At 43.6% G+C, this 27,006-nt stretch overlaps 2 protein-coding genes across 7 annotated transcripts in view; one reads left to right on the forward strand and one right to left on the reverse strand.

The window, feature by feature from the left end:
• LOC125445451 (prolyl-tRNA synthetase associated domain-containing protein 1-like) overlaps window positions 1-1,004 on the reverse strand; it is a 21,802-nt gene extending 20,798 nt beyond the window's left edge. Inside the window, exon 1 of the mRNA XM_048518477.1 lies at window positions 977-1,004. The gene's annotated coding sequence lies outside the window, so the exon portion shown is untranslated. The remainder of the gene's footprint in view (window positions 1-976) is intronic.
• On the forward strand, window positions 786-26,494 carry MTIF2 (mitochondrial translational initiation factor 2). 6 transcript variants are annotated; one of them, XM_048518416.1, is made up of 14 exons: window positions 786-874; window positions 6,257-6,473; window positions 6,649-6,769; window positions 11,359-11,530; window positions 11,854-12,014; window positions 14,192-14,368; window positions 14,944-15,083; window positions 16,257-16,381; window positions 18,659-18,863; window positions 19,465-19,717; window positions 21,091-21,231; window positions 22,704-22,868; window positions 24,510-24,650; window positions 26,019-26,494. In XM_048518416.1, exons 2-14 carry the CDS (start codon window positions 6,264-6,266, stop codon window positions 26,186-26,188), a joined length of 2,181 nt encoding a protein of 726 aa, XP_048374373.1. In that variant the 5' UTR covers window positions 786-874; window positions 6,257-6,263; the 3' UTR covers window positions 26,189-26,494. The 6 variants fall into 6 exon arrangements, with proteins under 6 accessions (XP_048374373.1, XP_048374376.1, XP_048374359.1 ...); XM_048518402.1 differs by lacking the exon at window positions 786-874 and adding an exon at window positions 889-1,184; XM_048518410.1 differs by lacking the exon at window positions 786-874 and adding an exon at window positions 889-1,119.
• The last annotated feature ends 512 nt before the right edge of the window (window positions 26,495-27,006 follow it).

The raw sequence follows: 27,006 nt of genomic DNA on the forward strand, positions 1-27,006 counted from the left end.
CAGACTCTTGTATCATGAAGAACAAGTGAAAAAGCAGAATCTATAGCAGGAGACTATAGATGCAATCCTAAGAACTTTCTTGGGAGAAAGCCCTATTGAAAGAAATGGGTCTTACTTCCGAATAGACCTGTTTAGGATTGATCCCCAACTGTGATCCATTCTTAATCCAGAAATAAGATTTGACTCACATAACCTGATGTTAAAACAAATCATGTTAATTTCGAAGCTGTCACAGAGTTCCTCATTCATCTCTGTCAGTATTCCAGATTTATTCGTAATTTCCAAAAATCATGACTGATTCCGTTCTATTACAACATACCGAATTCTATTACAACATACAACATGATTTCTACCACTCTTTAGCTCACAAAAAAGCCCAGGAAAGCTGCTGCAAGTGCATAACAGACGCCTTGAAAAAGAGTAAGACATTCGGTTTATCTAGTGCAATATGGTTCATTTTAGCACCGGCTTTCCAACAATCTTGCCCCACCCACCCCCTTGCGGTCGTCAAAGGTAAGAGACATTCAGAGCTGGTTTGCCACCGCTTGCCTCTGCGTAGTCATCCCCGCCTTCCTGACCCGGGCTAACCCTGCATGGCTGCCAAGCTCTGGTAACATCAGATTAACTGGGGCCATCTAGACCAGATCATTTCCCTTTGACCCAGTCCTGTTAACCTAGGTCCTAGTGCTTCCGGCATACGAAGTGAGGGCAAGAAAAGGCTAGACAGCTTCAGTAGCCGCTACTGAGTGTGTCCAGGACCCAGCGAGCATGCGCAGTGGTGCTCAACGTGCGGCAAGAAGCAGTTCTTTTTACATTTCTTCCAGCGCCTGCGTCGGCGTTTCGGCCTTTTGGGGTTTCTGGCAGAGAGGAAGAGGTAGGAAAAGGAAAACCGGAAGCGAGGAGTGAGAGATAATTCGAAGAAGGGAAACCGGAAACCGGGCGTGAAAGAAATACGCGCCCTTGCCTAACGACCTACCTGAAGCCACGGCTGACGGGTTGACAGTGGACGGAAACGAGCGCGCACGCGCAGTCGCTCTGAAAGTGGGATTTGAAAGAGGGCGTGAACAGGCGGCGAGCGCGCGCCACCCAGCGGTCGGGCGGTGGCAGAACTGTAAAAAGGCAAGAGAAGGGGATGCGACTGCTTGCCTTTCTATGCTTTTTTCCTGCCCCCGTGACCGGACACGGTAGTAGTAGCTCTAATATATGTATTCATTGTACGCGCGTGTGGGGTTTGTTCGTAGAAGGGTGGCGGTGTATTTGGACGAAATGGGTCCCCTTTTACCTTCTCACGACAACAATCGTGTTAGGTAGATGAAGGTTCCATAGAGCTCGTGGTCCCGGGTGGATTTGAATCTGGAACTTCTCAGGACTGATGTCGAGACAGGGTTTCGAATCAGCGCGGTGCTGCTTCAAACCGAGCCTTTGCCGCCATAAATCTACCAGACAAACCGCTTCTTCTGAGACTCAGCTCCCCACTTTCTCATATATGGTACTGCCAGACATGGTAGCACAATGTCATAAGTATTTTAGATAGATAGTATGGACATTTTTTTAAAGCATAAAGTACTTAATAGTATCTACAACGGCTGTCCCTCGTCATCAGACAAACTGAAGTGGCTGCTTACACTGCAGATTTTGGTATACTAGTAAAGGTTAAAAGTTGGTAAATTATTCAGCTTATTAAGTTATTGTAACATTTTGACTGCTGTGGTGAGACCACTTGGACTGTATCTCAAATCATGCAAATGAAAGTTTCAGCTAGTGCTATCCTCTGTGCTTGTGTTGTTGGTGCTTTAGGTAGGGTTAGAGGCCAGATCCCTGCCTCCAGGGATTTACAACAAAATATGAGATAGGGTAGATGAGGAGAGGAGGCTGCTGGAGGTGGCAAATAAGTAGGGAGGAATGTGTCTTCATTCCTCTGTGACATTCTTGGACTTGGTATCTGTAGGGAAATGGGGACTAAGGTAATAATAGGGCTGCCAACTCTGGTTTGGGAAATTCCTGAAGATGTGGTGGTGGAGCCTGGAGAGAGTGAGGTTGGGGGGAACCTCAGTAGCTATAATGCCATGGAGTCCACCCTTCAAACATTTTTTTTTTCTCCAGGGGAACTGATCCCTGCAGTCTGGAGTTTTGTTATTATTTCTGAAGATCTCCAGCCCTACCTGGAAGTTGAGAAAAAGTGAGTGTAGAGGGGTGAGTTGCAGGAAATGAGAGAGATGGTGTCTACGAGCCCAGGTGTTCTAGGGGATTGTTACAGGCGTGAGGAGCAGCAAGGACCAAGGGTCAGAGTTGTTTTGGAGGAAAATGAGTTCTTCAGACAGCTGAGGATATTGGAGCTGGAGGCAAAGCAATTCCCTGGACCACAGGATGCTAAAGAAGGGAAAAGTCCTAGAGCTGATGTTCACTCTCCTTTCCCTTTCCTTCCCTTTCCTTCCCTTTCCTTCCCTTCCCTTCCCTTCCCCTCCACACACATACACACACTTGCTGCTTCTCCTGCTGCTGCTGGAGGACAGAGAGCCTTGTTATTTCGGAGCACTCTCAGTTATTATATCAATATCTCAATATATCAATATGAGAATTAGAGGTTGGTGTGTTTTGGCTAAGCCCATGTGGGTGAGCTTTTCTGTGACTTGGAAAGGGGCGTGGGAGGGGGGAGGGCATGGATTGCAAGCGCGAGGGAGCGGAAGGCTGACCGGTGGGCAGGATATCCCATGCAGAGCTGTGTTGATCGGGACAGATCTCTCCCATTCTGGCAGCGATGCAAATTAAAATAACGTTAGAAGTGGTCTCGCTTGCCAAGGAGAGATTGGAAAGTGAAATTGGAGCTTGAGGAAATACGACCATATAAGAAATCTTGCTGCAATGGACATTCGCCCCCATTGTGCAGCAGCAGCAGTGTAGCGCCCAGGGGGCGTGGTGGCACCTTGCCCCGGGTGCTCGCCTGTGTGGGGCCGTGGTGGGGGTGGGGCATTCCAGGGTGTTCCGGGCCGCGGGGCAGCGGGGTATAGGACAAGGGCACACACGCGTCTCCGGCACAGTTCCCCTCGCCACGGGTTTCTTTGAAATGTGGTGACCAGAAGGTGACTCAGAATCTGAACATAGTAATTCCCAAATGCGCGGTCGCATTCACTTCTTTATATAAGGGCACATGACAATCTTTGCAGCTCTTTATTACCATTCGCATTCCTTTCCTAATTATCTCCCATACAGAGCTCTGCCTTTTTTCACAGCTGCCATGCATTGAGTTGACATTCCCATGGAACTACTCAACTAAGACGCTAAAATCCCTTTCCTGGTCTGTGACTGATAGCACTGGCACTCCCCTGTAGTGTGTATGTGAAGTTTGGATTTTTTGCTCCTATGTGCATCACTTTACATTTTGCTGCATTGAACTGCATTTGCCATTTCTTAGCTCACTCATCCAGGGGATGGGGCGGTTTATAAATCGAAACAATAAATAAAATAAACAAATAATTTATCAAGGTCCACTTGGAGCTCTTCGCAATCCTTTGTGATTCTCACCACCCTGCATAATTTGATATCATCCGCAAACTTGGCCACCACCCTACCCACCCCCCTACTTCCAGGTCATTTATGAATAGGTTAAAGAGCTGTAATTGGTCCCAATACGGATCCTTGGGGGACACCACTCCCTACATCTCTCCATGGTGAGAACTTCCCATTTACACCCACCCTTTGCTTCCTGTTTCTCAACCAGTTTTTAGTCCATAGGAGGACTTCCCGTCTTATTTCTTGACTGCTGAGTTTTTTCAATAGTCTCTGGTGAGGAACTTTGTCAAAAGCCTTTTGGAAATCCAAGTAGACAATGTCCACTGGTTCCCTCTGCTATCCACATGCCTGTTTACACCCCCCTTCAAAGAACTCTCAGTAAGTTTGTAAGAGACAGGACTTGCTCTCTGCAAAAAAGCCATGCTGACTTCCACAGCAGGTCTTGCTTTTCTACCTGTTTAATAATTTTATCTTTAATGATAGATTCTACTAATTTACCAGGAACAGATGTCAAACTGACTAGCCTGTAATTTCCTGGGTGCCCCTAGATCCTTTCTTAAAGATTGGTGTGACATTGGCCATCTTCCAGTCTTCAGGGATGGAGCCTGATTTCAGGGATAAGTTGCATATTAAAGTGAGAACATCAGCAATTTCATGCTTGAGCTCTGTAAGAACTCTTGGGTGAATGCAGTCTGGGCCAGGGGATTTGGTAGCATTTAGTTTATCAATGGCTGCCAGAACTTCTTCCTTGTCTCCCCCTATCTTTGCTAGTTCCTCCGATTCACCTCCTAAGAAGCTTGTTCAGGTGCAGGGATTTTCCTCACCTCCTCTTGGGGTGAAGACAGATGCAAAGAATTCATTCAGCTTCTCTGCAATCTCACTGTCATTTTTTATTTATTTATTTATTTATTTATTTATTTTTTCGATTTATTATAAATTTCCATCCCTCGGTGAGGGCTCTTGGGCGTGCATAACATACAATGCACGTGATACAAAATAAAGATGCACGATACAAATAAAATAACTAAAACCATTAAAAGCAGCAGTAAAATAACTGGTATAGAGATTAAGACTAACATGCAATGGCGTCCAACAGATCCATTCCCAAACCCTCTTTCGGGGAAAGTCAGCAAAACCCCAGATGGCAGAGCGCACAGATGTAAAGCGCCAACGGGGTACCACCTATCAACGCTGATCCTCCAAAAGCCCGCCAGCGGAACAACTCCGCTTTTACAGGCCTCTGCAGAATCTAGTGTAAGTAAGGTCCCGTTAGGGTTCCGGACGGCTGGTGGAAGGGTGTTCCACTTTGCGGCTGGGCCAGGGCTGCAAAAGCCTCTGGCCCGTGGAGGCTAGCCAGATTTCACCGGAGGCCAGGGACCACTTTCAGTAGCATTGGCCTCCTCAGAGAACGGCGAGGCCTTATGGCAGGGACATATGGGGCTATGGGTCCCCGAAGATAATCGGCATGTCCCAGGTCACGTGAAGGCCTTTGGGAAGGTCAGCACCAACACCTTTGAAGATGATTCGAATCCCTACTGGGAGCCAATGAAAGCTGGCGAAAGCACAGGCTGGATATGATCCCAGGTGGCGCTGTTCGTGGGCAGATCGCCAAGAGCTGCATTTTGGACCAGTTTTTAACCCTCCTCAATCAGACGCGAAGGGGAGGCCCGCCAGAAAGCGAAGTTAAGCAAAAGTCTATAGTCTGGAGATGACCGCTAATGGATCAATACTGTGGCCAGATCGGGTCTGGGAGAGGAAGTAGCCGGTACCTGGCCTGATCGAGGTGTGTGGGAAAGCAACCTCGGTTATATAAGGGCCACCTGGGTTCCTTATTGATAGAGACGTAATCCAGGTGGGACCCCCCAGGTTGGCGTGAGCATGGAGGGTCGGTCAAAGCCAATGTGGCCCCTCCCACACTGGCGGCTGAAACATCCCTCTCCCCCTCACCTACTCCAGCCAGCAGGATCTCCGCATTTTCGATGGATTCAATTTTAACTCTACTCTGTCGCGAACTTTCAACCAGCTAATCGCCGCCTCCAAAACAATGCTGTAGAGCTGCAGGGGCGGTGGCTGTTCCCCCCTCCATCAACAGAATGAGCTGAGTGTCATCCGGGTGATACTGATGACAGGTGACAGCCCAAAAACTCCGCACCAGCTGAGCAAGGGGTCGACAGATGTAGATGTTAAACAACAGCGGGATATTAATGCCCCCTGGGGTACAACCGCAATTGCCCGGCACTTCCGGGAGGCTCCTCATCCCCGCAAGACCTCACTTGTTGATCTCGTCTCCGGACCTCCGGAGAAAACGCAGGCAAATCCATTGAAGGACAGTGCCCCGCACTCCGGAGGCAGCCAGGCGGTGGGTCAAAAGGTCATGGTCGACCACATCAAACGCTGCAGTAAGATCTAACAATACCAGCAGCGCCGATCCGCCTTGGTCAAGCTGCAGCATGCGGAGTGCGTATCTGTGACGGCGCATTTGGCAGAACAGTCTCTCGGCCCCATGCCCAGCACGGAAGCCGGACTGGAAGGGATCAAAAGCCGATGTGTCATCCAGGAAACCTTGGAGCTGCTCCAGCACCACTCTCTCAATTACCTTCCCCAGAAACGAAAGATTCGAAACGGGTCGGTAATTGGCCAGATCCCATTACATCAAGTGAACCTGCTTGCTTTAATATATCACTTCCATTGTCTTTCACTCTTCAATAGGTGGTTTGTTCAACATCACTTTTTTCTTTATTTGCAGAGAAAAAATGAACTGGCGGGTGATGCTGACAGTGGAGAATGTGGCTTATTTGCATCGAGCTTGCAAACAGCTTCATTCTCTGTCTTATGGAAAAGTTCACAGAACACAATGGAAGCCTGTACTATCATCTGCCTACCCCATGTGCCCGGTTCAGCTGCACCCGCGTCTCTGGCAGCCAGACACCAGTCCACAAGCCAGGCTTTTAACTACCAAGGAGGTAATTAACTACTTTATTCTTGTTCCTAAGATCTCCTGTCATGCACATCTAGCGTGTGAAATGAAAGCCAGCCTTGTTTGTAAGGGATTTTTAGTTAATATGTTGAACAGGGATTAAGTGGGGCAGGGAAGAATGTTATACTCTTTTCACTGTAGTATTCTTTTCACTGTTGTAGAGAAAGAAGTCTGCAAAGAAGAAACCTCAACAGATAAAACCAAAAGAGGAGAAGCAGGAGGTTGAGATAATGAATGAGATGACTGTGGCAGCCCTTGCAAAAGCCATGCATAAAGACATAGGTGAGCCTGGTTCTTTGTGCAAATAACAAATTGTATTTTTGCAGGACACCATCTGCTGGTCTTTCTCCCAGTGCTTCCTGCTTGAAGTCTTAGGGTTGTGTGACCCAGTTACGCGAGTTTGATTGCAGAGCCTCTGGACTGTCTGGGCGTAGTCTTCTGCTTTTGTCTGGTCAGGCTCCCACTCCCTCTGGAATGGCTGGGAATTATTTTAAATCAGCCAGATTAATAGACCTAGAGGGAATGCCTCCTTCAAATTAGAAAAAAATTGGTTACCAGTTGAATTCCGGATCATCTTCAAGGTGTGAGTGTTGACCTTTAAGGCCTTACACGGCCTTTGGAACCGCATTACTCCATATGTCCCTACTCGGCCTCTGCGTTCGGCAGAGGCCAATTTGCTGGAGGTCCCTGGCTCCTCAATGATGCGACTGGCCTCCACTCGGGCCAGGGCCTTTACGGCTCTGGCCCTGGCCTGGTGGAACACTCTCCAGCTTTCCTGGCCCTGTGGGATCTGGGGGAATTCCACAGGGCCTGTAAGACCGAGTTGTTCCACTGGGCCTTTGGAGAGACCAGTCGCTGAATGGTGCCTCCTTCTGTTCTCCTGTTTGAGGGTCCCTTGACATCTTTGGGACCCACTGTGCCCCCACCTCCTTGTTAGGAGGATTTTTAGGTAGGGTTTTGCGGAGCGCTGTTTTTATGTACTAATCACTGTTTTAAATTAGCTAAATTAAATCTATGGGGCTTAATTTATTAGCTTATACTGTTTTAGTTAATGTTAGGTATTCATTGGTTGTTGTTTAATTGCCCCTTTTGTTATTGTACTGTATGATGACTATGTTGCATGCTGCCCAGAGCCCCTTGGGGATGGGGCAGTATACTAAAATTGAACAAATAAATAAAAATAAATAAAAGTTAGCACCAAGTCTAAAGGGATTGTGGCATGGTTAACAACTCAAGTCAAGGAAACCATAAAAGGCAAAGAGGTTTGGATAGATCATTTTGCGAAGCTGTTCCAAAAGGAAGAGACCAGTAACATTTATCACCCATTTCCATCATTAGATGACTCCAAATGGCCTCCTGTTACAACTCAGGAAATCATGGATCTAATAACTGAATTGAAACCCCGTAAAGCCTCTGGCCCAGATATAATTTCCCCAGAGATACTGAAGTCGCATATAGAGTGGTGGGCACCCCTTTTGGCCAATCTATTCACCCAAATCAATGACTCAGGCCTCATTCCTAAGCCTTGGCTATCTGCAATCATTGTACCTATTTATAAAAAAGGTGACCCATCGGATCCCAAGCCAACTTCCGCCAAATCAGTTTGACATCAGTCCTTGGGAAAATATATGCTAAGACACTTCTACCCAAACTACAGGCCTGGACGATTCATCAGAACATCATTGGCCCAGAGCAAATAGGGCTTCCAATGAGGGGGAAATCCATCGCTAGACTTGACATGCTATGCTTCTTATGCATTTGGTTAATAAATACTCCAAAAAAGTCCAAGAAGCAAACTTTATGCTGCCTTCATTGATTTGAAGGCAGCTTTTGACACATACAGTCTCTAGAGAACGCTCTTTGGAAATGTAAACTTGGCTATACAAGGAATAGACAATAAACTTCTTTTTCTAATCAGGCAACTTTATACCAAACACAAACTGCAGAGTTAAGTGCTCACGTGGAAGGTCTCATGACTGATTCTCTATTTCTACCTTTTAGAAGGTGTGAGGCAAGGCTGTGTGTTAGCACTTCAACTCCTTTTCAATTTATTTTGAGTGACTCTTCCATCAGCCTTATTGGAAATTAATAACCATGCCCCTAAATTAGGCTCAAGGTATATTCCAATACTTCTATATGCTGATGATACCTATCCTTTCTATCTCGGGCAAAAGTTGGACTTAGTCGACTGCTGAATAGATGTGGCAGTAACTCGTACAGATAACGGACTAGTCATCAATTATCAAAAGACCAAGATTTTGATCTTTTAAGCCAAAACAATACAAAAAACATAATCTGGGCGATTAATAAAGTGCCAGTGGAGCAGGTTAATCCAATAACAAATATCTTGGAATTACATTTTCTTATAACCTCTCCTGGTTACCTCTACACAAAAAAGCTGCTACAGCTGCTACCAATTATCAGTTATTCTGCCATTGCACGCTTCTTTATGGAAAGGGCCACCCCCTTGTCCCAGCAGCACTAAAAAATCTTTAACTCCCAAGTTAGGAAGCTTAGTGCTACTTTTATGGAGTACCTATCTGGCTCCAAGCAGTTGATCTAATTTCTTGAATACTCGTCCAATCCAAATTTTTTCCGTAAAAAATTATGGGCCCAAGCCAAATTGTGTAATCGCATATGCCCTCTGTTTTAGAACTGGGGCCAAAAATTCATTAGTTTATAGGGGGCTTGGTTGAGAGCTTTTAAAGTTTGGCTTCGCCTGTCTGTCTCTGATGATGAGCACTCGCGGATTCACCTACGTGTGTCTGATACTCGGGCTAATCCATGGTTCTCTCTGATCGAAAGAAAGATTGAATCACTTGGTATATCTCTCGACCTCGCTTTTCCTGCTATCTAGTTCAGAATCCTACAACTTGTTAAAACAAAAACATTGTTGGAAAGTTTAATGGATTAATTTCTATTTAGGGCTGCTATGAAAAACTTGTTCACCCTTACATCTTTCAATACCCCTATATCAAAACAGGATGGCTCCCTATTTGTATTACTTTTGACTAATCCAATGCAGAGAAGAGCTCTCCCTACACTTGCTCTCGGGCTTCAATGTTTTCCCTCCGCCTTTAATTGCCAAGTGGTGCAGGTAGATTGAAGAACTTGGAAATGAGCGAAAGGGTATGCTCTTGTGGTGAACAACAAATTGGAAACATTGGCACATCAACTGCTTCTGTTGCCCTAAATCTGCCATAATATCAGGATCAAAATATTCCAATATTCTTCTAGGATACTCGTAGTGAAATGGGAGAATCAGGTAGACTTCCTTTCCTTCTGGACAATTCTGACAATGAAACTTGTGAATTGGTTGCACAATTTTTACTGGAGGTGATGCACAATCAATAATTTATATTTTATCCTAAACCTTTGTATTTGTATACCTTTTATCTCAGGTTTTTATTGTGTTATGATTATTGTTATGCCAAATAAAGGCTTAAATAAAAAAAAAAAGGCAAAGAAGATTTCTTTTAAAAATGGAAGTATTTTCTAATGAGATGTGTAATGATTTGTGTGTGTGTGTGTGTGTGAGAGAGAGAGAGACAGAGACTTCAAACTGAGAGTTTAGTTGGAGAGAGAAAGGGGGTGAAAGGGGGATTAGAGAGCGATCTGATTGGTTGGTTCTAGAGTGTACATGTGAGAGGGCTGTGCTGGATTGGCAGAAGGTGTCAGAGAGAAAGGAGAAGGTGATATGAATGAAAGGACTGGGAGTGTCAAAACTGTAGTCAGAGAGAGTTAAATCAATGTGTGAGCATGGCAGAATGTGTTATGGCTTCTGAGTGAAAAGACCCTGTGCTAAGAGAATTAGTCAGTGTGTCAGAGGGTATACAGAGAAAGTCAGAACTTCAATAAACTGTTAGACAAAATAAAGATAGAGAATCTGAGAACCTTTCCGCACAGCAAATTTAGACCGGGTTGCAGCCAGGATAAATGAGCCCAGCATAGCTCCAGGCCATTCGCATGGCTGGCTGTCTACTCAGGTCAGATTCCTGTGCACACTTACTTGGGATTGACCTCAGTAAGATTTACTGAGTAGACATTCATAGGATTGTGATGTGTGATACCGACTGATTTGGAGCTTTGTAAGGATGCTTATATCACTCTGTAGGGTAAAGGGACTGGATCATTAATGACCTCATATCATGATGTTTACTAGGCAGACTCTGTTTGCAGGGTGGTTTCCCATTGCTTTCCCCAGTTGTCTGTACTTTAGGCCCAGCAAGCTGGGTACTCATTTTACTGACCTTGGAAGGATGGACGGATGAGTCAACCTTGAGCTGGCTACCTGAATCTGTCTTCCATCGGGATCAAACTCAGATCTTGAGCAGAGCTTTGATTGCAATACTGCAGCTTAGCAGTCTGAGCTGTGGGCCACCTCGTGTGGGGCTTTTAATTGTTTCACTATTTCCTGCCTTTCCAGTACTACAAAGGCCTGTGAAGGGGGGGGATGTTGTGTAAGCTGTCTTTCATGCTCTGGAGCATTCCACAGCCATCTGCTTCCAATAAATCTGAGCTGCTTTCATTTGAGAAAAGTTTCAGTAAAAGAGGTTCACGCTAAAATTGATCCCAGTTGGGAGCTTTTTAAAAAATGCTTCATTGTAATTCTTTAGCTGGTTATAGTTTAGATTTTCCTTGTATGTATAATATTTGAATGTACAATATTTGAAAAGGATAGTCATCATAATAAAAAGCAGTGAAATATGTGACCTGTATGCAAGACTCTGGCAATATAGTAAAAGGCTGAATCCTATAGTACCTATAGACCTCATTTGTAACATACATGACATAACATGATAGAGGATGTTTCCATCTTGTGTGTCTTCACCACCTTCAGAGACCTTTTTTTTTTTTGCCTTTCTAATCAGATCACATATACGAAGCTCTGTTAAACGTGGACATTAATTTAGATGCACTAGAACCAGACTCGGTCTTAAGCGAAATGTGGATCAAGCACATTATTAAGAAATCTGGCATGAAACCTAAATGGGCCAAGTTAAAAGAGGAAAAAGTAAAAGAAAATAAAGATGCTGCGAGGAGGTAATATCTTTGGTTCTTGCTCTGTTTGCTTATATAGCTCTTTTTTGTTTCTGTAACATTTTCCTCTCGTCACTTCTTAACCAAAGCATTGAGAGATGTAAAATCTTTTTACTTCAAAGGGGTTATAGTCTTCCATTTAGCCACACGTTCTTGATTCCTGTAGAAAGGACACATCTGGACTGGACTTTACTAAGCTGTGGCTTGTGGATGACAGTCACATGCAGAGATTGGTGTTGCTTCACAAAATTAAGGAGCCCATTCAAAAGAGACAGTCAAGGCCAGTTTCTGTGTTTTCAAACCAAATGCATTACCGTTTGTTTCAGGCCTCCCGCAGATCCGGCTTTATTAACTCCAAAGCCTCCAGTTGTTACCATACTGGGCCATGTTGACCACGGGAAAACAACTCTTCTTGACAGCCTGCGAAAAACTCAGGTGGCTGCAATGGAGGCAGGAGGCATCACCCAGCATATTGGTGCTTTTCTAGGTATGATTTATTTGTCTGGAAAAAACCCTTGTTTAGATTTACTTGGCCAACTGTTGTTTGATGGGGAATGTTGCTTGATGGGGGAAAAATTACTATACTCTGTCTCACAAAAAGACGTTAATAGATCGTATATTCCTCCACCACAGAACTCAATATGCCGGACCTTCTTTGTTGTAGAATGCTCCACCTGGTACTAGTACCTACCTAGCCCTGCTCCCCATCTGATTGAAAGTTTGATGATAGCCATTCAATGAACTATAAATGCTCTTGCATCAAAATACCTTGTTCAGCAATGCACAAAATAATGATTTTGACAAAGGCAGCATGTTAAAATGAATGATAGTTCTCATGTTCATTTGGGACTGTATTCTAATGTGGAAGAATACAATTTTCTCAACTGCTGTACCTCAACTGGCCAAACTATCACCTTTATCTGAGATAGAGTATAAGTGCTGAATGTATCTTTACCTGGAGTACACTTGATTTATTATACATTTAAAAGAAAAAGGGAAATAACCCTGAATAAATTGAATTTAGAATAAGAAATGTTAAGACAATATAAATATATGGGCTCAATAGCTATAGACTCAAAGCATTTGCTTTTAACTTATAGATATTGAGTCTATATATTTATACTGTTATACCCTTAGCCTGTTGTTTAGCCCAGATTGGTTTCTAAAGTGGCCCACAGGATTAAACAGATGTTACAAATTAAAATGGAATGCAAATGTTTCTTGGGGGACATATTGATTTTGATCCAAGGGCAATGAAGGGGAGTCTGGCTGCTTTCTGCCTTCCATTGGTGGTCCTTGGAAGCTGGAGGTGAGTTGGGCTTTGTTAGATCCAGGGTTGTTGGAGGGATGCCTGTCTGCTTCCTGCCGTCCTTCTGAAAGCCTCAGTGATGACAAGATGAAGTAAGAGGGAGAGGAGCTGGATACAAGCATGGTAAAAGGGTTCCTGCTTTTCTGTTACCTCACCATGGTGGTAAGCTAGGAATCAAGATGTCCCTGGTGCCAATCTGATCTCTGCCACAAAGTCACTCCGCAATACAGGTACAATGTTGATAATACTTCTTATTTTACAAAATTGATGCTAAGATTACGATCAGATAATATATGTAGCACACTTTTGGATATTGGCTGAATTAAGGTAGGGAGCCATCTTCTTGGCTAGACTGAGTTGGAAGAAAGCATTTTTTCCCAACTGCGTTTACTGTATCATTGAACCCAGTATGATCCCAAGGCTTTAACTGAGTCAGTGAGGGTCAACTGAATTCTATCCAAAGTGTGGAGCACAGTGTCCTTTCAGATCTCTGCCTCCCCAGCCAGCATTGTCTAGTCAGGATTCAGTTTCTTTCTTTTTTTTTTCATTCTGAGCCACTTAACCATAGTGGACCGGCAGTGATTCAGGCCCTCTAACACATCACCAGGAGACTTGGATAAGGAGAAACAGTGCCGAATGTCATCAGCCTATTGATGATGTTCCTGCTCTCCTCTTGCATAGAGTGTCACCGAAGGTTTCCTTATATGAGAAGCCTTCAACAAAACTCTAATTTGCTGTAATATCCGAATTTGAGCACTTAGGCAAATCTGAATTTGTTTCCTCCCCACAAACCTGGATTGAAAATCATATTATAATCCTAGTTTAGATTGTGGGGTAGAAGTAAACTTCAGTTTGCCCATGTGTCTGTATTCAGATGCCATGGCAAATTGAAGTTTGATTGGAAGCCTCTGGGTTTGGGAAGCTGTTGATCTTGCAGTCTGCAGAAGGTGGACCAAGAATGCATGAATGTGAGAATAAGGTTTGTTCATGCCCATTTTGGAGCAAAGCTTACTGTGAGATCTGAGTGTGGCCCAAACAAATTCTCATTTGCCTTTACGGTCTCAGTCTAGGCATTTAATAGCTGATGCTGCATCAAATTTCACCGCAACGAAGACACATTCTAAGCCTAAGGAAGAAATTTTCAAAGAGATCTTTGAGTGAAAGAGGGCATACAGTAGACATCAACTGCAGCAGTCTTAGCAGATTTCAGTGTTTAGAAAGTGGACATTTATGTTTAAAAATCAGAATTTATCTTTAGTGACACATTATTACTACTTTTGCAGAAATGGTAATTTATTCAGAATGTTCCATGAAAGTAGTGTGAGGAGCACTGAATCTGTCCATTACTTTCACAGTGCATTTGCCTTCTGGGGAAAAGATAGCTTTTCTGGATACTCCTGGCCATGCTGCATTTTCAGCCATGAGAGCAAGAGGTACTCATGTCACTGATATAGTCATATTGGTGGTAGCAGCAGAAGATGGAGTAATGAAGCAGACTGAGGAATCTATTCAACATGCTAAAAATGCCAAAGGTACCTCCCATCTGATTTTAAGGATAAGCTCTACTTTGACATACTGTGCATACCCCTGTCTCCCCTCAAGGGCATCGGTACATTCCGTATTTTTAGGTGCACAAACAAGAGAGAAATTTCTTATAGTAAACTGCCTTGAACCAAGAGGAAAGGCAGGATGCAAATGTTTCCATAAGTAAATAAATATCAATAAGGTCCATTGAAGATGATTGCGATGTAGCGGTTAACTTATTGGACTCAGATCTGGGAAACCCAGTCTCAAATTGCCACTCACACCATGGAAACTGGCTGAGTGACTTTGGGCCAGTCACATGCTTTCATCCTCAACCCTGGTGAATATTTGGATGGGAGAACTCCAGAGGTTGAGGGAGGCACTGACAGGCTATCCCTGAATGCCTCGTGCCTTGAAAACTCTACGGGGTCAAATAAGTCAGCTGTGACTTAACAGCAAATAAATATCAAATTGCTTTTATTTGAAGGAATATCTCTGTTGCTGGGGAAAAAAATCTCTCTAACTTTGTTTGGCTCTCACCATTCCTCCTCCCTCCCCTTTTTCATTGCTGTTCTACTCTCAGTTCCGATTATTGTTGCCATCAACAAGTGTGACAAGCCTGAAGCTGATCCTGACAGAGTGAAGAAAGAGCTGCTGGCTCATGATGTGGTTTGTGAAGACTACGGAGGAGATGTTCAGACTATCAACATCTCAGCATTGAAGGTAATGGATTTAGGGCTATCTTCGTATACTTGATTGCTGGAAAAGGAAAAAAGAATCATGGTGGTACATTAGGCACACTGCATTAAAAGGTGGAATGCAAGTGTTCTGATAAATAAACAGTGCTGTGTTCATGAGGACTGTTTTCGCCGCAAGCTGAAATTCTGAAATCTCTACAGTGTGAAAATCTGCCTTGAACTAGATGGCACAAAGGGACCAACAAGTGTGAGAATATAAGACGTTTTCAAACTCATCTTGGCTCATGATCTAAAACCTGGTTTGATCTTTCCACAGTCTAGTTCCAGATGGGGTTCTACTGTAAGGTGTAACTTTTCATAAATTTTCTTATTTAATTAGTTGTGTTGATATACTGCCTCTCCAGAGGTCTATGTGAGGCTACTCACAAGATAAAAGTAACGGAAAATCATTTTAAGAGCGCAAGAAATTATGAATAATTAGGCCAGCCAAGAGAGGAAAAACATTCAGCTGCCAAAATGTTTGTAAGATAGTTCTCAGGCTAGAAGCAGACCATAAAAACAGCATTAGAAGATGGAACCCTACAATAACATGGACAAAAAGAAAGGTTTTGGCCTGCAGGTGAAAGGTAAGTAAGGTAAGTATCGGCAAGCCTCAAGGAGATGCCATTCCAAAGAGCAGGCAATACCCCTAGAGAGCCTTGTCTTGGGTTGCCTCCTGCCTCACTTCTGCAGGCAGGGGCACCAAGAGCAGATCTGAAGGGTAGGATGGACTCAGACATGAGGAGTGCAAGTGTGTTTGTGATTGTTGCTGTACAGGAGCAAATCCTCCAACTGATGCACTGATCAAAACAAGTTTTAGTTGGGTTCATTGGAAAGAGCTAGTTTGGGGTGTTGAGAGCAAATTTTTTATTTGTGAAATTTAATAATCAACCTGTTCAAAAAACCAAATGACCAAAGTTGAGTGTGGAGAAAAAGTAACTGATGCTGATGCAGCTCATAAATCCCTAGCCAAATGGTGGCAGCCTCTTACTGGTGGCTGCAATTTTGTCCCAGACCTAAATTGCCTTCTGAGCAAAACTGTTAAGTATTCGGCCTAAACATCTCCTGAGGTGATGGGTAAGGTCTGTGTGATGAGGCTCCATTTTCTTGATCCTGTTGTAACTTTTGATTCTTCTGTGAACTGTATGATTGGGCACAGGGTGACAACTTGATGGCTCTGGCAGAGGCAACAGTCACACTTGCTGAAGTGTTGGAACTGAAGGCAGACTTCACGGGCCTTGTAGAAGGTACCATCATAGAATCTTCCGTGGACAAAGGAAAGGGGTAGGTGTCAATACAGCTTTTTTTTTCTGCCAGAACTACCAATCTGTTGCATGGTCACGTATATTGGAATTCCCAACTTTGTTTGATAATATACTTGTTTTAAACCAACGATAACTTTTGGGTCACCATTTAAAGCAAGAAAGGTGGAACTGAAATAATAAATATGGGGTTGGATCCAACATCCTATCACCTCTATCAGTGGCAGATCCTTCCATGTCTCCCATTCCCTGCAGCATTCCTTTTGGTTCCCAGGGAAGATTATTCCTGGAGTGGTGAGACCTGTATGGATTAAGAGCCAGTGGGTTGGGACTCGGCTCCCATGGGGGTTAGGGAAGGGCATGAAATTGCCCTTACAGTCCCTTCTGTAAACAGCTTTGTCTTCTTCCTCCTCCCCAGTGCCAGCCTCCCACCTCTCATTGCTGTTAGTCTTTATGGGTCTCCTGAGCCCTGCGGGGATAGGGCGGATATAAATTCAATAAATAAATAAATTCCGAGAATAAATTTTCCTGAGGTCAGAGAGGACTGTTGTGGGGAAGGGAATGTCAGAAAGAGCAACTATCCTTGCATGTACAGATTGCTGGATCCTGTTGTAATGAAACCTTTATTTGGTAAATGTCCTATTATCTGAAAGCTTTACTAAGCTGTCTGTAAAACAGCTTCATTCTAAATAAACCCTGGAAGGTGTTTATTTGTCTGGATTCAGTTATCTGGCTTTCTCCAGTGTTGCAGGCCTACGTTAGTTCAGGAAAATCCAATGTGCAACTGACGAGATACGTATGAAGCCTATGGAGAGTGGCAGAACTTCTATTTTGTATCGGTAAAAGTGTTGCCATTTAACTATAAAGACATGCGTCGTAACTGGATGGCTCTCAAGTGGTCATAATTCTCTGCTTTTAATAATGTAGGGATAATCTGGAGTAGATGTGCACAGCACTGAGCGACTGGAAATTAAGGACGGGATGCAACTGATATCAATAGATTCTTGTGCACTTAACTATAAACAGTGGACACAATCCTACATAAGTGAGAAGTGACTACCATAAATCCCATCTAGAGTATGGAACGAGTCTTAATTGTGGCCACTCTGAGGTTTCATTTGGGCTTTGGATTGCATCACAGATAATGGTAGCCCCACACACTGCCCCAGCTGCGGAAGCACACCTGCCTTGCAAGCCAGAGGTCTCAGATTCTATTCATGGCATGTCCAGTTTAAAATAGAGAGGCGTGGAAATCTCTCTATCTGAGTTTCCTGCCGGTCAAAGTAAGCACAACAGAGCTAGGCGGATCAATGGTCTGACTTGGTATAAGGCAGCAACTTGTGTTCATATGATGTATGAACTTGCTAGTGTTTCTTGCATTGAACCCATTTTTTAAAAAAAAAATCTTGATCCAGAACATTTGCATAGCTGTATCTGTATATTATATACTGGCAATGAAACTTTTTTGAAAATGTCCATGGAAATTGATTAATGCATATATTTAATTACATCCTAATTTCTATCATATAGTCTTTTACAATATAATGTAAAACCTCAGAAAAAATTTTCAGATTGCAAAATACAGAGTCATTTGCTTTAGACAGAGTCACAGTATTCATTAGACAGAGTCACAGTGTTCATCACAGCCATTTGGGCAGAAGCCACTGAAAACAGTGCTCTCTTTTCTGTCTCTAACACCTTCTCTGTGCGAGGGTGAAACACTTGTGTAGTCTTACAGCATGAGACAGCATGTCATTTCAGCCAGTGAGAGAAGCAGGGAGCAACTCTGCCGTCCTGTTTCCCCCCAGGCCCTTTTATTGACAGTTTACAAGAGGAAAAACAAACAAGGCAGGCAGGCAGGCAGGGGAAACACAATACAATGGACAGGGCAAAGAGCACAGGGGGATTTGGTATTTGCACATACGCACATTGGAGCCAGAGGGTCTTGCAATGTCAGCAGTTTTCTCCGAAACCACATTTGGGAAGGAAAGGTCAGTTGCACATGAGAGGCCTTTTTCCAAGCAGTGTATCGCCGTACTCCGGCGCCCCCCCCCCCCCGAAAGTTGGGGAGCCCTTTTCCAAGCAATGTGCTGCTGTACTCAAGAGCCTCCCGGGCGCTGTGTGACCCCTTTCCAAGCAGAATGGCTGCCATACTCGGGAGCCTCCCAGGCGCTGTGCCCCACAACACACTTGTCTAGAAATGTCCTGTGAAATCCATTTGTATTTTGCTTTTACACAGCATAAACTGGCATGAATGTGGAACCAAATGTAATTTTCCTTCTCTTCCCCCACCTTTTAGTCCAGTGACCACAGCTGTTATCCAAAGAGGAACTCTGAGAAAGGGCTGTATTTTGGTCGCGGGAAAAAGCTGGGCAAAAGTGCGCCTGATGTTTGATGAAAACGGCAAGGCGATGGAAGCCGCCTCCCCAGGCATGCCAGTGCAGATTGCAGGATGGAAGGAGGTTCCCCCAGCAGGAGAGGTCATCCTTGAAGTCGAGTCTGAGGTACCACAGCTTTAGGATTTGAACCCAGAAGCTGATTCAGATGCTGCCCAGATGGGTCAGTTATCCCAGACACCAAAACGGGGGGTTATAAAAGGACCAGCTATAGCAAAGAGATTCTGGTGGGAACTAATACTACTTGGCTTCAGGTGTAGTACACACACAAAAAATGATGATGACTGGACATTTACCCAATTGTGAGCTGGCTCTGCTCTGTTTTGTTAGAACTTCTCTCCCCATTTCATTAGTGTAGCAGAGGGGAGTCTTCCTCATTTCTGCCTTTGCCCTTAGCTTTTGGCAGATGATAAAAGGATCTGCAGATGGCAAATTGCATAGAGCGTTACCTGCTTTTCTAAAACAGTGCAGAAATGGATGGACTAATATCGTGAAAAAAAATTAGATGTAACCTTCATGTTTAGATGCAGTATACCCCAGCGTATCTAGTGCTGGAAGAAAACAATAGGGAATGGTTAGATCCATTAGACACTGGCTAATGAGTTTCTCAGAGATATCTGTGTGGCTCACTGCTGAAGACCTTATACTAACTTACTAGATGGATCCTGCTGTGATCTCGCACGGTAATATGTTGTGTTCTTCTGCAAAGCAAAGAGCTCGTGAAGTTGTTGATTGGAGAATCTATGCTGAACAACAAGAAAAAATGAAGAAGGATCTTGAGGTCATAGAAGCAAAACAAAAAGAGCACACAGATGCCTACAAGAAGGAGCGAGAGAGCTTTGGCAACATGACCTGGAAGGAGAGACGGACAGCCATGTATCAAGCCAAAAAGCGTCTCAGCTTATTGCGGCCTAAGGAAAGAGTGCAGAGTGACAAAAACAAACTGCCCGTCATTATCAAAGGTGAGGGTCTGTTTGCTTCTTCATTGTCCTGATGCTCACAGCCACAAGGCAAGGCTGGACCTTTTGAGCCCCAGCCTCAGCTCACAAAATTTATTATCCTCTGGAAACCAGGCTTTCCCTGGGATGAAAACAATGCAAGGGGAGCCAGCTTGGCTCAGTGTGCCTTCCTGTGTGAAAAAAAAGCAGTTTGTAGGCAAAGGGGGAACTACCCTGAGTGGAACTGGGCCAAGCTGGCACCATAAAGCAACCTCCAGGATGGCTAGAGCGGAAATGAAAGTTGTTGCAATGAATAGACCAGTGGTTCTCAACCTGTGGGGGTCGAACGACCCTTTCACAGGGGTCGCCTAAGACTCTCTGCATCAGTGTTCTCCATCTGTAAAATGGATAAATGTTAGGGTTGGGGGTCACCACAACATGAACTGTATTAAAGGGTTGCGGCATTAGGAAGGTTGAGAACCACTGGAATAGACACTTTAGCAACCATTAGGGTAGGAGCTTCAAATAGAAGCAGACAGTTCCTTGCAGAAGATGTTGAAGTCAGTGCACCACCCTCTTGGGAGTGCTGAATACTCCTAATGTGAGATCATGATGTGTGGTAGTAAAGGAAATTGTCAAAAAACATGTCCAGTTATGGCATTTGATTTATCTGTAATGACCCTGGACCCAACTCTCCCACAGCATTTAAATCTGGTAGTTTAAGAAAGATCCCCCTTTCAGAAATGGGGAAAAATGGGAAGCCATTGCTGCTAAGTAGAAGAATCACAAGTACATTGATAAGAAAGCCAGGTTTGGTTGCATCTGGCAAAGTAGCCATGGAAAAGCCAGCTTGGCCACCTAAGCTCATTAAAAACCAAACAGATTCAGATAATTTTGCTGGAGTTGGGCTTTCTTTCTCACACTCTAATGAGCAAAACTCTTAGCATGGATAGAATCCCAAATCTAAGGATTTGTTTTCTTAAGAGAGATTGTTAAAACTAGTGTTGGTACAAGTGTAACTAAAAATATAATTTTTCTCTTTGCTACAGTCAAGGAATTTATGCTCTGGCATTTGGAGGTGGCTTTCTTTCTCTTCCTTTCATTTTGTTGTTTTGCTTCTTTCATAGCTTTAACATATTTCCTGACATAACATATTCCCTGTGTTGTGACCGCAGTCCATGTTGATTTGTGTAAGCTGTTATATACATTTTAAAAAATCTTATGAATAGAGTAGGTTTTTTTAAATAGAAAAGGAGCGAAAGCCGCTAGGAACTTTTCAAAGTTCCCATTAATTGAATTGAGACTGGTACTGAACTTCGTGGTGGACAGATTTTGATAAATAATATTCCACAATATGTTTTTTCTTGATTTCATCTAATACATTCTTGCCCACTCAGGTGATGTTGATGGTTCTGTGGAGGCCATTTTGAATATCCTCGATACTTATGATGCCGATGAGGAGTGTGAATTAGAGGTTCTCCATTTTGGGATTGGGGATATAAGTGAAAAGGACGTAACCCTTGCCGAAACATTTGAAGGTAGCAAATGTTGAGGTGATCTGTATGAAATGGTGTGGCTCTTTGATGGTTAATTTTATAGTATCGAAACTGACAATTCAGTAAAGAGCAGAGAAGTGTGGGATAAAGCAGTGCTTTAATAAAGAGATGTAGAGTAAGTATGCCAAACTGACTGACTTGTCTCTGTGTTGCAGAATGGAATGTGAAACACCATCTGTGTCATGAGGCAGAGGAGGAGATGCATTCTAACCCACACAATGTAGTTTTGTACTGTTATTGTTTATTTTATTTTAACACATTTATTAGCCACCTTTATTCCTTATGAAGCTCAGGGCACCTTACAATTTAAATTAAAGACATAAACCCAGAGTATGTAAAGACACATAAGATCAGATGTCTATCTGATGGCATCTACTAGGGCTGCTGATATAGGGTCGGAAAGTACACATGAAATTCTGCATCTTCAACGTTGCACATTTTGGAGTGGAGCATTAGCATATTGGGTTAGATCTAGTGGTAGTTCTATTGACACAAGAGATCACCATAACCAGATTGGGACTTTTTAACCTCACCCTCTCATTGCAGCCTGAAGCGTTCCCAAAATGCTCATTCTGGGGGATCCCAAATAACAGCATGAGAGGGTTCTACGAATGTTAGAATTTCAAAATTCCCCTCCCTTTCATTGCCAGAACTTTACAGGTGGGTCCAACCCGTGGTTAATTCTAAAATAAGTGGCATAGCACCCATGGGGGGCGCGACAACCCCAGCCACACCCTAGTGCCGGGGTGTGGCCAGGGCATGGCCGGCAGTGCCGCAGCAGGGGCACAGGATGCGTGCGTGCCCCAGCCGCAGTTGCCCCTTGCTCTGCCCCTGTATAAAATACATGTCACTGCAAATAGGAATCTGGTTGAAAAAGCAGCATGAAAAGATAAGGTATTTTTAGTGTTCCAAGCTAAAGTGGTCATCCTTGGGGCTTTGTAAACTCTGTATAAGTACAGCATCTGAATGGATTTGGGAATTCTGGGAGAAGAATTCAGCATTATTAGAACTTCAGCCTTTCTTCCTTATTACAAAACATTAGGTCTCTGTGGTTATGAAGTTTAACTTGAAAGTATACATGCCGATCTCAAAATCACAGTTAAATTCCCAGTAGAGTTTTCAGCCATCAGGATACTACCTAACTTTTTGCCTGTTTCAGTGACTTGCAGATTTATGTAAAATAAGGAAGGATGCACATTTTCATAATCCATTCACATTGTTCAATTCAGCATTTCTTGGTGCTGACATTGTTCGGTTGCCACAAAACTTTTTATTGCAAAAGTACACTTGCAGTCCGTCTTAGTGTTTATTTAGTAGAACAGCTGTTCTGCATGAAGTGCTTCTATTTAATAGTAATCTTTAAGAAACGCAGTAACTTGAAGTGCTTCTATTTAATAGTAATCTATTTAATAGTAATGCAGTAACGTACATTTATTATTTTCTTGATCTGTCAGGTATCGTGTATGGGTTCAATGTGAATGCAAGCAAATCTATTCAGCAGTTGGCTGCTAAAAAGGACATAAAGATTAAAATCCACAATATCATCTACCGGCTGATTGAGGATTTGCAGGAGGAGCTGAGCTGCACATTGCCTAGGACTGTGGAAGAGCATATATTAGGTATATTTCTGAATATAGGATGAAGTGGTCAAACAGTGGGGAGGATTAGTGCCTTCAAACTGCTTATGGCTTTCCAGCCATAACCAATTATATGCATTTCCACCAAAAGATGACAGTAGAATTGGATATTAATCCACCATCTCCTGGACCTTCTTTGTTGTAGAATGCTCTGCTTGGGTCCTGGGCACCAGGGGGTGGGGGTGGGGGAGAACAGAACTAGATAAGCGCTAGGACCCAAGTGGAGCATTCTACAACAAAGAAGATCCAGGAAATGGCAGATTAATATCCAATTCTACTGTCGCCTTTCAGTGGAAAAGAGTATAGCTTCTGTTGGGAAACAGGATGCCAGATTAGAGGTTTTGATCCAACAGGCTCTTCTGGTGTCCAAGGGACAATAGGTTTTTTGTAATGGAGAAACAGACTTCTAAAACTCTTACTATTGTTTCATATGACAAGAAATGGCGTGCAAGTGGTCGGTTCGCCATGACTCTGGGGGATCACAAAAAATATGTGATCTAATGGATGTCAGATCTGGCTTCCTGAGAATCTTAGGACTGAAAATGTGTACCTGATGCCTGCTAAAAAATGGAAGCAGCAGAGTTAATTGAATAATGTTTTACAGTATTGAACTCTAGAGACAAATGCTCCTTCCCTATTAAGCACACTATAAAAATGATAAAGTTGACACATTTTCTCAGCTTACATGAAAGTTGGAAAATCTAAGTACAGTCTTCCTATGGAATATGTAATATTGACTGGAACTAGGTTTTTGAGAACTGCTCTGTAATTGGACATAATTTTGTAATTATGAATCTAATGCCACCCCTCTCTGTCGGAATAATACCTGAACGGGGCGCATAGCCAAATACCTTGAATTGTTAACTGAACCCCAACAGAGATGGATTATCACAAGGGCCAGATCCAATACTTTCTCATTGACCATTACAAAGGGTCTTTACTTATCCATCCCTTTCCAGGATCGGGTTTGTCCACACTGTAAAAACCAAGTGAAGACTCTTGCTCACATTATACTCGACTGTCTGAGTTATGTGGGCATTAGGAATTTCTCTCCCAGGCTGGCCCTAGACAAATCTGAAAGAGACTCTGACAGTTCTGCTGTGGAGCTTCTGTTAAACAATACAGATGTCATGCTCTTGGAAAAAGTAGCAAAATTACTTTTACAAGCGACAGAACTTTCTAAGTAATGTATACTGCTATATACAGTCTTTCTGTCTGTGTTGTGAATGTACTCTTGATTTGTACTTCATAAATGTCTGACAACGCTCTAGAGCCTATTTTAAATGCCCAATAAAGGTTGTGTGTAGGAGGTTAAGAGCTTGTGGAGAAACCGGGTTTGATTCTCTGCTCTGCTGCCTGAGCTGTGGAGGCTTATCTGGGGAATTCAGATTAGCCTGTACGCTCCCACACACGCCAGCTGGGTGACCTTGGGCTAGTCACAGCTTCTCAGAGCTCTCTCAGCCCCACCTGCTACCTCACAGGGTATTTGTTGTGAGGGGGGAAGGGCAAGGAGATTGTAAGCCCCTTTGAGTCTCCTCCAGGAGAGAAAGGGGGGATATAAATCCAAACTCCTCCTCCTCCTCCTCTTCTTCTAAATCTAATGCTTTCATTTATTTTCTGCAGGAGAAGCTGCTGTTTTAGCTACATTTGAAGTCACGGTGGGGAAGAAAAAGGTTCTAGTTGCTGGTTGCAGGGTACAAAAGGGACAACTAGACAGAAAGATGAAGTTTAAATTAATTCATAAAGGAGATGTTGTTTGGTCTGGTGAGTTGGGGACTCCTTGCTTGCTAGTTAATTTTAAGACCTACTTCTCATCTCTCGAGTCATTGAGTATGCTGCTTAGCTGTGATCTATGATTTTATGCTGGTTGTGGTGGTTTTTCTGGGCTGTGTGATTTTTGTGATTTTTTCTATGATTTTATGCTTGATTTTGTTTCACAAGGCTGACATTTGGTTGCTAGCTTCTTAGACAGTTGAGAAGTTAGTCACAGCCCAGGCTGATCTGGAATTTAAATAGCTCTGCGTTGCAAAATAAAAAATGGATCAGTGCCTCTGGGAAACTTCACCTGACTTCATCCAGTGCTTCATTTTGACGCAAGGCATTCGGAAGAGTGATGTTTCACACATATTGGTGACTCCTCAATAAGAGACTAGTAGCCCAATCTTGACTAGGATGATGGGAGGTTAGCTGCTCTGATGCTGTCTCGCCCCCTCCAGAGAGCTTTCCTGGGGTGCAGGAAGCACTAAAAATTTTTTTTGAAAGGGAGAAAATCCCCCATAGCAGGGGAATAGATATGCTACGAAAATGGTCTCTGAGGGCTCCTTCTCCACTGGCACAAGGGAACTGACAAGGCTCTGCAGGCCAACTAAGGTTCGCCACGCCTCCCAGCCACACCAGCATGTTTTGGGCCTGGGAAACAGAGTCAGCTTTCGGGACAGGTGCCAGGGAGCCACATGGTACCCTACCACCCAGGTAGGTTGCCTCTCCAGCGGTGCATTTGCCCCTTGCATTTCCACCAGCACAGAAGTGTGCTGGCTCCAGAGGGAAATTCACACATACACACACACACACGGATTGGACTGTACAGTTTAAAGAGCTCACAATATGCTTCTAAGTTCTGAAAGCTATTGGCTATGGTGAGGGGAGCCTCACGGCTCACAGTGGTAAGCTGCAGCGCATCTCATGACTTGAATTCGATCTCAATGGTAGTCATTTTCAGGTAGACAGTGGAATGTTCATTATTCTCTCTAGTGTCTTCCATCCTTCCAAGGTGGATAAAATGAGTACCCAGTGTGCTGGGGGTAAAGTGTAGATGACTGGGTAAGGCAATGGCAAACCACCCTGTAAACACAGTCTGCTTAGTAAACACCGGGTCAGTAATGACTCGGTGCTTGCACAGGGGACTACATTTACCGGCCATGGTGGCTAGCGGGAACCTGCACTTTCAGAGGCAGTAAATCTTGAAATACCAGTGCCAGGAGCCAACATCAGGGAAAGGTTTTGGCCTCTATTCTCTTTTGTAGTGCCTCTACGGCAACTGTGTGCTAAACTAGATTGGCTGCTGGTCTGACCCAGCAGGGTTCTTATGCTTTTGTATAGCAGTTTTAACTTTTTCACATTCTTTGTATCTAGGCCACTTGACATCACTGAAACACCACCAAGATGACATCTCTGTAGTGAAGACCGGCATGGAATGTGGGCTTAGTGTGGAGAAGAACATAGAGTTGCAAGTTGGCGATGAGGTTGTTTGTTTCAGTGAAGAGGAGGTGGAACAGAAAACTTCTTGGGACCCAGGATTTTGAGTTTCCAGCACCTGATGTGAGAGACTGGAATTTGAGGCCCAAACTCTTAACAAAACATGGCTTAATGTGAGCCTTTTAGGAAGCAGACTGCATTGTAGAAATTACAGCTCCCATCTGGACATTTCAGAAGCGGTTACTAGGAATAAAATTTCTGATCTTACTACACTGTAGTAATTTCAGCTGCGGATGACAAGGCAACGGTTTTAGGAGCTGCAAGATGTGACATGTGCCTAATGTATACTTCACTAAAAAAAAACCACAAGAACTCAGTTTAGGCTGGACCAAAATATAATTTTGCTGGACATATCTGACTGTTTTGAGTCTTTATTACATGCAGTGTGAGGCTGGTAGGGTAGTTGGGTTTGATCAAGGAGAGTAATTTAGAATTTCTTGCCTATACAGTCTCTTCGTATTTTAGGATATCAACCTCCCTCATGCTTCAGCTGTCAGGATCACACTGCCATTTAAAACCTTAATGTGGTAACCCAAATATGATGTAGTGTTCACTGATGAGTTTCTTAGTACCCACTTATTTCTTGTCGCCAGTGACATATTCTTACACTTAAGCATCTTTTCTAGCTCCTTCATGGCTGCCCTCCCCAGAAATAGAAAATCTTGAACCATCCTCATTGTCAGCCTTAACACTGAGTTCGTTCTCCAAAAGTCATTACTTTTATCTTCTCAGTGTTCAGCTGTACTCCTACTTTGGCCCTTTCACCTTTTAACTTTCAGCAGTAGTCATTTCAAGCTTTTGCTTTTTTCTGCCAGTAATGTGGTATCATTGACACCTCTCAAATTGTTAATGTTCCTCCCACCGA

This window comes from Sphaerodactylus townsendi, linkage group LG01 (assembly GCF_021028975.2).
Source record: "Sphaerodactylus townsendi isolate TG3544 linkage group LG01, MPM_Stown_v2.3, whole genome shotgun sequence".
Classification (NCBI taxonomy): Eukaryota; Metazoa; Chordata; class Lepidosauria; order Squamata; family Sphaerodactylidae; genus Sphaerodactylus; species Sphaerodactylus townsendi.